Below are 15,296 nucleotides of genomic sequence, written 5' to 3'. Positions count from 1 at the left end.
GTTTGATCACGTTAATGCTTTGATTTTCGCCAGAAACCTGAAAAACACGGTACTGTACTTACTCTAATATAACAGTCACACTAGTATGTAACCACAATCCACCACTGGTAATCGTTCTACTATATATACGGTATAACATTTACAGAGTACAGTACATTGTAATTTGTTGAGATTACGCATGCGCAACCTGAAACAAAATGGGGCGTGGCTACTATTTTAAACACAACTTTATCAAGTTCAAATTACTGAGACCGTTATCAGAGTGATTGTTTCAGCGGAAAGAGACAGAAGTTTCAGTACGATCAACTACCGACCAGCTCATTACGAAGTGTAGTCCCGGCCTTTTGTGCCCTTTCAAGTATCACGTGTACTGACTGGTACTGTAAAGACATGGATCTAACTGATTCCAAAGGATTAGAACAATTTAAAACAGATGAAAACGGTGAGTAAACGCTTAATATTCCGGTCGACATTCTGTGGTGTCGTTACTCTTTATCACAGCTACCAGTATTCCACTACTGAAGGATCTATATGAACACATTACTCCACAATATGCTGCAGACTGGAAAGTGATAGGGACACTACTGGGTCTACCTAGTGGAGAATTACAGAGCATAGAGGCTGGTTATCCTACTAACGTCAAATGGTGCTGTAATCAGATGTTGGAGAAGTGGCTTGAAATGGACACCTCTGCTAGTTGGGAGAAGTTGTTTAAAGTGATTGAGTCACCTGCAGTCTCAGCTCCTGACAGAGGTGAATTTTTTTGCAGATTAATCTCATTACAGCATGCTATACTGGTAGTATGTGTGTAGGTGTACTGAGTCCCTATACTTATTGTAGTGTTGTTTTGTAGTGACCTCTAAACCTGATAAAGAGAAGCCAGGTGTCACTTGTGAAGGTTAGGTTATGATTTTTTACAGTAATTGGTATTTTGTATTTCAGATCACCTTGTTAATTCTGTAGGATTAGATGCAGTTCTTCTATTGTCAGATAGGGTGAGCCGGCAAAATGAACAGGCAAGGTTCACAAGGGATGAGAATGCTTGGCCTCCATATCAGTGCAAACAGTTTACACCCCTGTTATTAATACACCATGAAGACCAGCATATTTTAAAACACTCATCTCCACAGCAATTGGCTAAATTTGTCCAAATAGGTGAGACTGATGAACTCACTTCACTAGATAAACATCATAAATTAGAAATTCATGAAGTGTTGAGTTCTGATACTAGTAGGACAACTAAAGAGTTACTAGATATTTTAGCTACACTAGAAGACAATGATAATACAGGATTTGTTTTAATTGAGGGGTTGCCTGGTATTGGAAAGTCATTACTGTTACAAGAAATAGCATACCAATGGAGTAAAAAACAACTGCTACAAACATTCAGGTTACTTCTTCTGGTACAGCTTCGTAATCCTGCTGTACAACAAGTTTCCTTCATCAGTGATCTTCTCCAGTTGTTCTGTAAAGGAGACATGAAGGGTAAAGAAATTGCTAGTGCTTGCAGTGAATACTTCTTCAAGAATGACGGCAAAGATCTTATTTTTCTATTTGATGGCTTTGATGAATTTCCAGAAGTGCTACAAAAAGATGGCTTAATTGCTGATATACTTAAACGTCAAGTGTTACCAAACTGTGGCTTGGTAGTGTCATCTCGTCCACATGCCACAGTGGAACTCCGACAGAAAGCATCTGTCAAGGTAGATATCCTGGGCTTTGATGAAAAGGAACGGAAACAATACATTGAACAAGCACTGAAGGGACAACCGCACAAAATTACAGAGCTGACCAACTATCTTGATGAGCACCTCACAATAAATGGCCTGTGTTTTGTGCCATTTAACATGGTGGCCTTAATTTTCCTTTATGAGCAGGGAATTACTCTTCCTAAAAGTTCTGTCGACTTATATCAGTATTTCATCTGCCTTACAATCTGTCGACATCTTGCTAAGACTGGTCACCATCTTGATAACACCATCACTGATCTAGCCAAACTGCCAGAACCTTGTAAGACAATAATTGAGCAGTTGTCTAGACTATCTCTCAAGGCTCTTAATGACAAACAACTTGTTTTTACCTTTGATGAGATGAAAGCAGCTTGTCCAGGTATCACAGAATCAATTGACGGTTTTGGGTTACTGCAGACAGTACAACACTTTGGTCTTGCTGGGAAGACAATGACATTCAATTTCATTCATTTTTCAATACAAGAATTTCTAGCAGCTTACCACATTGCTCACCTTCCACCACATGAAGAGTTCAGAGTGCTCCAAGAGAAGTTCTGGAGTAGTCATCATTCTAACATGTTCTCCATGTATACTTCACTTACCAAGGGACAACGACCATCATTTAAACAATTTCTTCAACAACCTTCATTTTCACTAACATTTAAGCAACTCTTTTCTAGAAGGAGAAAAGATAGCATTGGTATTTCGGCAAAGTTCCTTGAAGATGATTTAAAATGTTTTCACCTTTTTCGGTGCTTTCATGAGGCTGGTGATGTGGAAACTTGTCAATCCATACTAAATTCAAAAGTGTTTAATAGTGATTATACAATTGATCTCAATTTCCATCACTTAACAGTTTATGATGTGGAGTGTCTTACTCTATTCCTTGTCTGCTCACCCTCAAAAGTGCGGAACATCTATTTGTTTGGCTGCCATATTCAAGATTATGGTCTTCATGTGTTACATCGTGGACTGATTGCTAGTAACTGTACTATTAAGCAACTGTGGTTGGGAGACAATAACTTGACCCAATCCTCCTCCTCCTCCATCAGAGACCTCACCATCCACTGTGGAGTAGAACTTTTGTGGATTGATGGTAACCATACTATTGGAGAGGATCACACACTCTTTAACATTTTATCCCATCCCTCCTCTAAGCTAACACTTCTATCAATTATGTACACTAAGTTATCATCTAATGCTGCTATTATCCTATTCACTGAACTAGCAAAGGGCAACAAACTGCAGGAACTCTACATTAACATTGACGATCCCACAAATGAAACTTATGATGTCATTACTACCACAATGAAGGAAAATACTTCTCTCGTCCTACTGGTGATGAACACTGATGATGTTAGTGCAGAAGATGCTCAACGAACTGTTAAAACTCTCCATCTTAACAACTCAGTACAACTTCTATACCTTCCCAAATCATTCCCTGATGATGTCAAGGAAAAGATCACACTTCTACAAGATGAAGTAAACAAGAAGAGAGAAAGCAGAGGATGTCTAGTAAAGTTTTGTGTTGTGTTTTTTTAGTTAAAGATTTTTATCAAGTTACATGTGTACTTACTATTTACTTTTCACGTACACTATTTACTTACTACTCATATCCTCATCAGTAATTAATTTGAGCATTTTTATTGTAAACACACAACCGCACTATACATACACATTTTGTATGAAATTTTAAATTGTCTGTGCCAAGTTGGTTGCTATTTGGTGAACTATTCAAGTTTAATCTGCATTAGGAGTGGCTAGTAAAGTAATTAAACTCACCTTAGTCACATCTCTCAAGCAGTTTATATCACCTCATTGTAAACCACAATGGGATCAGATGATGTCATCTGATGCTGCATGACATTATGGAATTGGAATGGGGTGATGGGTTCACCATTGGGCTTGAACAGCACTGAATTAACAATGAGAAATCTCTTCCAATAGATCTACCCAGTTATGTAATAATAGCATCATAATCACGTCACTATGTAGTAGCTGTCTAAAACCTCCCAAATGCATCATTTGTATGCTGACTTGCTTTAGGAAATCTTGACACACTAAAGTGATCGGATGAGATGCGGCTCACTAAAATCTAGTGATATTCTTCCAGTAGACATGCTGAATGTATTTGCAAAAAATCCAGCAGTGATACACATTTGAACACCAAACATGCAATGGATTTTCTGCAGCCTGCAGGTGACATGAATTAGCTATAGAAGAATTAACTCTGTAAGTGGTGGCATACCTTTACTGGATATCATAAATGTTGAAGTGTCACAATACTACAATTAGAGTGGAGAGTTCATCGTCTGAACTAACTTCTGTGGGGTCAGGGTGTTTGTATAATTGAAACTTCAGATCTGAAATACTGTTTCTGTGCAGTACAGTTTATGGTTTAACCACATAAGTTTCTAAGGAAGCATAAATTGATCATTCTCAGTTCAGCCACTCTAATATATAAAGCATACCACTAATAGAATACACTCCTCATTTTCTAATTGAAAAGTTATTGTTAGTATTTCAATTCTACTCTCTATTATCAACATGTAGTACAGGTGGTGTTGGAAATATATACTTACTATGATGTGATTAAAATGTATTCAGTACTAGGGCCAGCCTATTATGCTTATTTTCCGCCTATTATGCTATTCTGCAGTGCTCATAATAAATTTAACTTGTTGTACTCATTATTATTATGCTCAATACATATCACATTGTGCTAAACATTTCAATGTGAAAGGTACGTAGTAATGGCAGCTAAAGTTGTGACTATATCATAACTACATACATATTGGTTACAGAGTTGGTCTATGCACTCAAATGCAAGTCTAGAAGTTGTTTGATTAGATTATTGCTTATGGCCTCCTGAGATAGTGGTAAATATGATTACAGGCTCTGTCTTCTGTGTTCACCCTCCAGATAGTAACATAACTAGAATGACTGATCATTTTATTAGAGTATTTTATACACAATCACTTGCATGTCTACAGACTGTCCAAATTACTACATACAAACCATTTTAAAGCAAGTTTTGCTACACACACACACACACACACACACACACACACACACACACACACACACACACACATACACAAAGTAAAAGCAAACTCTTTGGCTGCAGCGGGCATGGTCACGTCTACCCAGTGAACCAGCACTGGGACACCTGTGCACTACTCAGGTGCTTAGAGTCAGTGCAGGCAAATTCTCCTGGAAGCATCCCAGTGCTGGCTTGCTGGGCAGCAATATGTTTTGTATGACTTCCAGAGGGTTTACTTTGTGTGTACGTGAGTTACTAGTCCTACTCCAGTGCATCACTTGAGTCTTGTGCAGGCAGGCCCGCAGGAGGACTGTCCAAGTCTCATGGAGGGAGGTCACTGAACCCAAAATTCCACAATGACCCTTACACTGCTAAGCAGGACAAAGTATTTGCTTCCCCAGTTGACACCAGGCCAGTTGGGTACAATATGAGTAAAAAGTGTCTTGCTTAAGGAAACAGCAACAGCAACTTGGCATAATGGACGCTCTATAGCCACGTCTCTTTCACTGTCCACATACAGTTACACCACACACATTATTGCTAAACTGAAGGTACTGGTGATATCTTATATCATATTATTGGTCTGTAACACTCAAACTATATACAAACATTGATCACATCAGGTGACTGCACTATTGACATGGACTAATTCTCTGTACACATTTAACAAGATCAGGTGATCCCCCTCATATGATAACTTCCTCTGCATGTGCATTAGTCTGCAAGAGATCACATGATCACAATGGTTGGGGCTTTCCTTGCTATAATACAGCTTTACCTGATTACCAAATTAACTATTCTGTGTCCTATAGTATACCTTTGGTACTACATTAACAGTATTTTGTAATACAGGTCCCAGGGCAAGTGTACACATCAACTGACTGTTTAGAAAGGTTTTTATTGGTAGAATTGTAATCTCAGTATACCACTAGAAATTTTGTAACCGCCCATGCAGGTCTGGTGATGCCAATAGTTCTTAGCTGAAAACATCCACAATCAATTACTACATTCAGGTAGACAATACACAACAGAAGGAAAAACCCCTAATATCAGGATTAGGTGATCTGTAATTCATGCTATATACATAGCTGTCCATACATAAACAGGCTTGTACTAATAACCTTACCTACCAAAGTTTTATCATCATGCATAGCTAACACCAGTTATAGCATGATAAATATCCAGGACATGATATAAAAGCATTCCTTTTTGGTGTGGAATCCCCAGGCCAAAAATCAAGTGATCTAGTGTATTTACATTAAAAAACTACCCTGCCTCATTTTCACAAAATCATTGTGATAACACAGTACAATAACAGAAACAATACAACGTACACTAAAATTTGACATAGTAATCAACATATAAATAGCTATTGAACTAGCTATGCTACAACAATTTTGTCCATTCAGCCAGCCAGTATGGTATAATAGCCATGAACCAAGGTCCATCTCTGAGTTGGATCCTGAGTAAATAGAGATTTCCATTCCAGCACAACTGAATTATCTCATTTGCTAGTAATACCTTAAGTGACCAGGAATTGGACTAAAAATTTCTAAACAATGGGGAAAACTATAAAATTATGCATAAATAACTTTTTCTTCATGAAAGCTTGGCAGTATTGGTTAGATCCTAAAAAATGTCCCTATGAAATCTAAAAATTATGAATTTTCTGCTAACTGGCTGACTGATGCTTCCAGCCAAAAATGTATGAAGCTATCGGCTTAATTTCTTCACTGATCGACATCACTTTCATCCCAACATGCATTGTGCCGCTGGCCCAAAACATTATGAACTTACCTTTGTACTCCTATGTGTTCCAGCTCTTTTCACTTCCCTGTGGATATGCTGACTATTTCCCTTGTTTCCATAGTGACCAGATTGACTGCAGAGACACTTCTTGTGCTGCTCATTGATTGTAACACTGTGTAATTAATGGGTAGAACATACCATAGCTGAAAATGAAGCACAATGGCTATTTCAGTTTTCAGTACACCGAATTGATTATTGCATGTTCAGCTGCAAAATTTATTTTATTGCATTCCTGGTGTCATTTTTTCTTTGATGTTGTATGCATGGGTTCAGTAGTCATAATTATGTTAAGTAGAAGGAAATTAGTTGGATTAGGGTTCAAAGAAAATGAGCAGTGAAACAAGAGAATAGCTTCAAAAAGAGAACTTGTCTGTATCTGCAGATATACTAATGCATATATACTCCCCATGGTTATAGACTGGAGTATAGGGATTAAATGTCCATTAGACTACCTCTCCTGTTTTGCTACATTTTTCAACTTAACATTCTCTTCTACTTGTACTCTAATAGAGCAGTCACATCCTAGACCTCATCCATATCTGTCAACTTTCATTGCCAAAAGCGATACGAAATTCTCACCAGTGATATGGATCAAGCACTGCCTTTCTTTTCTTACTAGACCACTGTCCTAAAGGTCTATATCCAAATTGGATCCAATCTTTGACTTCTACACAGCAAAGTGAATCCTCGATTATCTGACTGTCTGCCTAGAATATTCAGATAAATGAGTTTGCTTGAAATCCATTGATATTCATTAATATCTACTCTAATAGGACACACAAGGGCAACCACTTGAATAATCAAGGTATTTGGATAAACAAAATCAGAGCATTTTATCACTAAATGATAAGGCATGCATGCAAATGCACACATTTTCACACATGCACCCACATACTGTCATGCATGGCTGCACATGTGTAGCTACGCACTCATGGCACATTTTAATCATTTAAAATTTGTTTATGACAATTCACATTGGTCAGGCAGAAAGTATATTAGAATAGGGCCGGGAATAGCTATATGTAGTCAAATAGATAAGGAGCATCACCAAGATGCATGTAGTTCATTGCATAAGTAATGGGAATGAGAAGGAAGGAGGAGCATGGACCTCTTTAGCAATGTTTATAGGTGGTATTTCTACAGGCCTTGTAATCTTCTGTATATTCACCTTACCTTTGTGGTTAAACTAATTAAAATAAATAATAACGTATCAAACGGTACGGTCGTACCGTTTAAGTAGGGATCGTGGTGAATGTTTCGCGCGCCGCCCACCGCCTTAAATACAACAAAACACTTACAGGTGGCCGGATATAAAATTTCAAAATATCGCCAAAATCTCCAAATTTACTGCCTCACTGCCTCACTAACTGACCACAGTCGCAAGCCTAGAGCCTAAACGAAGCAGCGCACGGTCACCACAGTTTTACGTTACAACAACAAACTCACCGGTGGGATGTGCCTTTTGGGGTTCTGACGAGTGTACGCTCTGTGCGCCTTGTCTTTTCTTTTATCTTCAATCAGGCTGCGCGTCAGGCTGCTTGTCTTCTTCTTCATCCAACGAAACCATATCGAGGCGTTAATTTTCCATAACAACACTTTCTTTAAGCAGCATAATAGACGCCACAAAATTATTTAAGCCGGGTGCTTAGAGTACGCTACTGTAGTTACGGAGGTACCGGTACTTCACGATAGGTCACAAGATCACGCCCATTCTTTGTTCTACGTAATCTATATCGATCTATCGATCGAGACCACGCCCCTTTTACGTTAGCTGTATTTGTGACCACACACCTTCAAGTTAGCTAGTAGGCTGATTCGAGATACTCTAGTCTAATAATCGATCGAAACCACGATGAACACACCCTTTTTGGGCAAGCACACATCTTTTGCAAGCTGACTCGAGATGCTCTAATACAGCAGTCACCCTAATAGAACAGCCACACGTTTATAGCTAGCTGTATGCTTTAACAAAAACTAAACAAACTAGTATATTAAAAATTTTATGAATTTAAAAATGAAGTAGAGATCCAAGCGATAAAAAGTAGTGGAACAAGAGATGAACAATGGTAGTTATCACAGCATAGCTCAATGGGCCTAAATCCCTACTTTGGCATGGTATAACAATTATTTTGTGTTCATTGCCAAAGTAGGGATTTCCCACTGAGCTATGCTGTAATAACTACCATTGTTCATCTCTTGTTTCACTGCTTTTTATCACTTGGATCCCTACTTCATTTTTAAATTCATAATTTTTAATATACTAGTGTATACTAGATTGCTATACTCTAATAGAACAGTCACATTTATAGCTTTAAACTTCCTGGGATATGCCCCCTTCTCCTCCCCCCAGACTGACATATTATGTCATGTACTTCAAACTCCATTGAGTAACTTTAATTACCAAAGTTGCACCCCACATTCCACCACCAGTGCATGCTCTAAGTACAAAGTGTCCTTTATGGAGAGATTAAGCATATGAAGTCCTTTAATAAAAGGACATTGCACAATGTTCCTTTATATGAGGTTCCAGTATACAGTGTAACACAGTTGCTATAAGACTGTCTGATAATAAGTACACCTTATTTACTACAAATGCCTCAAGAATAAACACATCCTATCACTAAGCACCTACCATCCAAGCATTCCAGTAAGCATCCTTCTGAGTGACACGATAATTATGCTGTCAGAAGGTATGTTAGGATCTGTAAAGAGTTCACACCATGTTCATCAGCCCATGATTGGTTCAAATTCAACTGCCACATCCCCCAACAAGTTGGCTGACTACTGACATCAATGAACTTGAACCCATTATCCTTGATGTGACCTAATTGGAATATAACAGCACTTCTCTGTGTGTACTCATATGAACAAATGTCAGGTGAATGGCATCAATTTCATATGTAAATATTTGTTTTTACTGTTTTTAAAGGACTGACCACTAATTACTCATAGTGCCTCAGATTATCATTTTTATACGTAGCTAAGCGAATTCGCCTAAATTAATTTTATTTTGCCAAATGCAATTTAGCTTGATTTTGCCAAAGTTTTACCCACAAAAGTTTCCTTCTATGAGGTAAGCTCATTTCTAGCTGGTCAGTAAACCATACAATTTATGATACAAATACATTTCAAATCTTTGTTTTTTGTTTAAATAGCATGAATGTAGCTATTACAAATTTACAGTGCAATCAGAAAATCTTTCAAAATTGTGGTAAACTAAACTATTTCAGTGTTAAAAGTACGAGCACAATCCAATAGAAATAATACATTGTACATGTATGGCTTCATATACCTTGACCCTCCATGCTCTTCTTAACATAGCAAGCTATTGACTAGGATAGACACCTCCCTTAATCAGCTTTTGGATATGACCTAAATTCATAAAATTCCCTTGCTTGTCTATGCAAGTTCAAGTCTTAGTATAGTTATTCACTATTAAGCATTTTTGGGCTTCCCTATTACATTTTCTATTGGTTTTGGTAATTTTAATGACATCATATCTAAGTATATGTTGTACCAACTTTGGTGCTTTCATCAAAAAGTGAACAATTTTTTTTCACTTTGCCACTGTGATGGGTCAGGGTGAATAAATTGTTCACATATGTGAGTAGAAGTAACTGTTATCCTTGGTGAAAATTGTACACTGGATGTTTGAAACAGCAGCTGTCCCTTAATAAAGACCACCCATTAAAGTGATCATGTGGTGCACACGTCATCATTACATCACTCATACATCAAACACTCTACAATCAAGATGAGGCATAAATTTTCTACACTTGTCACACAACATTCTGTAGACCTTCGATGCTGGTCACTGTAAAGTGTTAATAATAAATACTGTAGGTTTAAGGAAGAAAGTCCATTACTCCTGGAGGAAGACTGAGTGTGGCCCCGATTAGACATTGGGTGACCTGCAGCTTGAATCCTGGGGTTGGAGGAATTTTTTCCTTTACTTTGGCCCCTTTTCTGTTACACCTTTCTAGCTATAAGTCATTAAGTCTAAGTCCTTGAAATTAGGTTAGGTAATCCTAAGGCTGCAGCACATGCTGCTGCAGACTTTCATTGCATGCTGGTCACTGTAAAGTGTTAATAATAATAATAAACCTTGACTAACCAATCATCTATTTAAATTTTAAACTTGTAAAAAGAGTTTTCACACCAACAGTAATACACACAAGTTAGAGATGGTCTAGCTTAGAGCTACCAGGTTTACTACAAACAACTATTCACCCTGGATCAGTGTAACTGAGATACTGCATAACCTTGACCTACCAACTCTACTCAACTGTTGCATATTATCATTATTCAAAGGGGGTTTGCATGGAAACCTTGAAACTCCCTTAAATCTGCCACTGGTAAAAAATGCAATACAACTGTCATGTAGACTTTAACCCCTGCAAATTCCTGATCCCTTAAAGAATAAATAAAATAGATCAAAAACTAAACTGACACTGCCCCATAAGTGAGTGTGTACATGAATTCTTTATTTGGGGAATCTTTGCAGAGGTAGACGCTAAGGCAGGCTCTGCTGTAAAATCTTATTAATTAGGTCACTAATCTACCTGTTTAAAGCAACCACCTATCTATTAAGGCCAAAAATTTGACTTAATGGTGACCTGCTTAGACAGGTATGTTGTAATCCTCAACAGAAAATTGTACCTCAGATATTACATGCAGAGCTCACTACATTTTCTTATATGCTCTTAGACTAATAGAGAATAATCATTTATTTTAATAGGATCTGCCCATTCGTCAGAGCCAGCAATTGCAAGTTAACCAACCCCATACAACATTAAGTCACAACGTAAAAATGGCAGGGCACTTTGGGTTCATTGTTTTGATGTGTATATGTGTGAAACTTTAGACATCTTTGGCAATCTCTTTTGATATTACATAAGCAGAAAATCAGAGGGAAAATTTCACTGGAGTTATGACTGCATGGCTTACTTGGTTGTTAAGAATCAGTCAAGCATAGTAGGCTCAAGACTAAGAGGTGGCCATCTTGTATTGATATAGAGGTCTATTGTCCTTACAAAAGGTTAGATGTAAGCTGTCCTTTAATGAAAGGACACTTCTTTTTCTTATATGAGAGGTCCTACACAGTCCAGTAACTGCACCTCAGTGACACTACACTCACCAATAATTCCATCTAGATAATTCTGTAACAAGATTTCTCTCAGAGTTTGGTAACTCATGCACAATAGGATAAGCAAACATGTGACCCACCACCTGTGATTTCATGAGATCACATGAGCCAGTAAATTGTAGAACAATTACTTCATCAGAGCTATAGTACGTTCGCGTTGAGCTGAATCCTGAGTTGTTGATTAAGAAGCCATACAAGATCAAAGGCTTTAAACATAATGTTTATGACGCATTTATTCGTAAGCCCATGTTACGGGCGCGCACTTAATTGTTGAGAATATGTCGTCCAGTGTACCGTCAGCGAGTGCGGAGCGAAACCCTTTTGGGAAGACGTTAAACAGCCAAACGAAGTATCTACTTATGAAACTATGGGAGTACTTTAAGCAAGAAGCGAAGAAATGTAAAATTTCTATCAACATCACGGAGAGAATCTCGAAGGCCACCGGCATTGTATCATGCCTTCTTTGCTGGGTTTTGGCATACATTACGCCACGCAGGGATTTCAAGGACATCCATTAGAATGGAGCACCGCAAGAAAGGCGATTTATTTACGCCAAGAAAAGGTACAAAATGCACTTTGCACAAGCCCGCTCAATTCTTTATCGTCAGGTACAAATGTCCACGAGTCCTTGTTGATACAGACAGTTTTAACCCAGATACTATCAGACAAGATCCATTCATTGTACGGAAGGGAGGAAATCTATCGCTCTCAAAGATTTTGGTAAGTTAAATTTTGAAACCTGGAACTTTGTCACTTACTCCGTCTTAGGCCAACTTAAGAATGATGGTGTTTTCTCTGGGGGTAGAACATTGCTTTAAAGAGTGTTGAGTGATATGGGATTTAAGTACAAGACGATTAATGACAAGAGGTTAGCATTGCAACTGTTTGTGCTTTAATTTCACTACACTTATATGCAGGGTATGCTATGAGCAGCCCTGCATAGTCCATCAGTATCATAAATATTAAAGACGAACAAGGTGCAACAGAACTGAAGGAAGACCAGTTGTGTATTTGGATGAGACTTGGGTAATGAAGAACTTCTAGAGCAATTCCTCATCCAAATCAGCAGTCATAGTGAAGATGGTGATGGTGGTATTAATGAATTGTCCACTAGCAGCAGCAGGTCCAAGTCTTCTTTTGGGCTTACTTCATCTGATGTAAGATTGTTTGATATTTGCAGCATTGGTGTTATAACTTGATTTTGTTCCCCAGGAGTCATCAGGTAGCTGGGATTAAACTCTGTGAAGTACATAAAAATACAGATGAAGTACGTGTAAGTGTGTGCACTTTAATAAAAAATATCATTGCTTTATTGTGCTATCCGAAGTTGAACATACCATCCCTTGTATATTAAATCAGTGCAGGAGTGTTTGGAAGTCACTACAGGTACTATCAGCCCAAATTCATACAAACAGTATTATTTCATTTGTTGAAACTTTTAGAGTTTTTTGGGAATGTAACTTCAAAAACAAAATGCTGGCTGGAAAAACTGTGTACATGTGTGGCGAAGTGATGAGAAAAGTATTAAAATGACAAATTGACTAAATGGGAACAGAAGACGATAGTCAGCTGTGGTGAATGTGAAGTAAAATACATGTTGTTTGGCTCACTTGCAGGAACACCAATGCTACATAACGGATTTTGAGCTGTTATATGGTTTTTTTCTCTTTTGAGGCTGAAGAAGTTTTTACCTGAATATAAGCAGGCCACTTATCTTCTAAATACAGTGCAACAGTGGCCCCAGCTCTTCTACTTATGCAACTCTGTTTTACACACACAACATCTGTTTTATTTTTCTTGTAAAAGTGTATTACAGCCTCTTACATAAGGGATAGTGAAATCATGCGTGTTGAGGGCGGGTATGTGACGTCTGGCTTCGCCACAAACATGTGTCAACATGACCATCAAAGGGCCGCGCTTTAGAGGCTTCCCCATTGAAAATGTATGGCGAAACTTTACAGTGCCATAACGGGAGTGTCTTACATTCGAATGAAGCGCTTTTAATATATTTTTAGCGGATCGAGAAGCGCTACGTATCGAGCTATACAGGAGCCCCATGCGATGTAGCAATCGTAAGTTATTAATCGTTTTTGAGGGTTCAGCTCAACGCGAACGTACTATAGTGTCTCCCTTCCACAAACAGCCACAATGTACCAATGAGTTGTGCCATGTATCACTTAAATCCTGCAGACTTAAGAAGAAAGGAATGATACCACTTCAACAGTAGTTATAAGCTAGCCACAAATCCAATTTGGAGATAACATAGCTGTGTCACTATAGGAATACTGTTCCAGATTAGTTACTTGCATCCCTCAGCATTTAGTAAGGAGTACAAAGTTATAAAGTGCACAAAGTAAGTCCATTATATTTTACTATGTGACCCATAATACCCCTCGACCCATGGTACCAGTATCTATTTTATTAGCATATTAGGTAGCTCAAACATTTTGTGGTTTAAAGAAAAAAGAAATTGCAGTGATAGTTACAGAGTTACAAGGAGAAAATCAGCCTGGTATATAAAACTACAGGATAGAAATACTCAAATAGAACAGTCAACAATAATTTTTACAGTATAATATTATTATTTTCGCATTTTTAGCAGTATATTTTAGACACTCATTGACATCCTGTGGGTGTATTACTTGGCAAACAGTACACAAGTAGTGCTGCAGTGTTTGACTAAACTAAATCTGTTTTGTGTTTACCGTATATTATATTTTTGTTTTTTATGAGTAATATGGTAGAAAAGCAGTAGGGAGGGCAGATGCAACATCAGCTGAAACTTCACAACATTTTAATGGCTTAGTAATGTTTTTGTATCAGTATTTTTCTAGCATTCAATGCTGAATATTATAACAGTTGGCCATTTGCCATCTACAACCATTTTCAAACTTTTTCTCCACACCCAACAGTTATAACATCAAGTTTCTGACTTCCTGCTACTATAAGCTTGCAGCATTATAGTCCAGCTTGCCAGTCAGCAGTTGCTGAATGAATAAGTTATTACATGAAAGGAAAGTATAAAAATGTATACTAGCAGTATACACAAACATGATTTTTTATTTCTCTTAAATGCTCATCTTGCTTTTAACTTTACATAGGCAGTGGAAGAGGGAGTATTAACCCCCTAACCTCCCCAATTTAAAGATGCATTACACAATAGTTGTAATGTGAGTTGCTGGTCAATCAAGATCAAGATACTCTAATAGAGCAGTCACTCCAATTGAGCAGTCACCCAGTGAAGCATGTATTACAATAATTATATAAATAGTATTTGATTAGCTACTAAAACCACTAAAAATTTCCATCTATTGACACTTAATCTTCAAAATATTCTTTAGAGGGACACTATGATGCCCCTACCCTTTAGAATAGCCTGCTTTGCATGCTGTGTGTACTTTATGTACCAGCTACTACCTACATAAATTTTGGATACCACCAACTCTAGCACCCTTCCATCTTCTGTGTTTAAGCGCTTTTAAACAGTCTTATGTTTGGCAATAGATATATTAAGGTAGAATTAATACGATGTGCAGTCATATAGTATCAACTTACTGGCTGAATTTAT

The 15,296-nt window shown here is 37.7% G+C and overlaps 1 protein-coding gene and 2 long non-coding RNA genes across 14 annotated transcripts; 2 read left to right on the top strand and 1 right to left on the bottom strand.

The window, feature by feature from the left end:
- The first annotated feature begins 193 nt into the window (after positions 1-193).
- LOC136262808 (protein NLRC5-like) lies at positions 194-3,455 on the top strand. 2 transcript variants are annotated; one of them, XM_066057215.1, is made up of 4 exons: positions 194-442; positions 502-753; positions 854-898; positions 964-3,455. In XM_066057215.1, the coding sequence occupies exons 1-4, from the start codon at positions 391-393 to the stop codon at positions 3,270-3,272; spliced, it is 2,658 nt and encodes an 885-aa protein (XP_065913287.1). In that variant the 5' UTR covers positions 194-390; the 3' UTR covers positions 3,273-3,455. The 2 variants fall into 2 exon arrangements, with proteins under 2 accessions (XP_065913287.1, XP_065913286.1); XM_066057214.1 differs by having other exon boundaries at positions 943-3,455.
- On the bottom strand, positions 1,260-7,366 carry LOC136262885 (uncharacterized). Of its 9 annotated transcripts, none has more exons than XR_010704379.1 (10): positions 3,513-7,366; positions 2,475-2,835; positions 2,333-2,406; positions 2,232-2,284; positions 2,081-2,169; positions 1,934-2,007; positions 1,812-1,890; positions 1,633-1,757; positions 1,518-1,583; positions 1,260-1,465 (listed from the first exon to the last, which is right to left on the bottom strand). It is a non-coding gene; the product is annotated as an uncharacterized lncRNA (long non-coding RNA). The 9 variants fall into 9 exon arrangements; XR_010704380.1 differs by having other exon boundaries at positions 1,817-1,890; XR_010704374.1 differs by having other exon boundaries at positions 1,812-2,007.
- Positions 7,367-11,904: 4,538 nt separating this feature from the next.
- On the top strand, positions 11,905-13,556 carry LOC136262879 (uncharacterized). Of its 3 annotated transcripts, none has more exons than XR_010704360.1 (7): positions 11,906-12,290; positions 12,337-12,448; positions 12,497-12,596; positions 12,646-12,885; positions 12,941-13,001; positions 13,056-13,114; positions 13,171-13,556. It is a non-coding gene; the product is annotated as an uncharacterized lncRNA (long non-coding RNA). The 3 variants fall into 3 exon arrangements; XR_010704359.1 differs by having other exon boundaries at positions 11,907-12,290; positions 12,941-12,995; XR_010704358.1 differs by having other exon boundaries at positions 11,905-12,290; positions 12,941-13,114.
- The last annotated feature ends 1,740 nt before the right edge of the window (positions 13,557-15,296 follow it).

The sequence above is a fragment of the Dysidea avara genome, chromosome 8, assembly GCF_963678975.1.
Source record: "Dysidea avara chromosome 8, odDysAvar1.4, whole genome shotgun sequence".
In the NCBI taxonomy this organism is placed as follows: domain Eukaryota; kingdom Metazoa; phylum Porifera; class Demospongiae; order Dictyoceratida; family Dysideidae; genus Dysidea; species Dysidea avara.
Note: the sequence above shows the minus strand (reverse complement) of the source record. Positions and strands in the feature narration are given on the sequence as shown.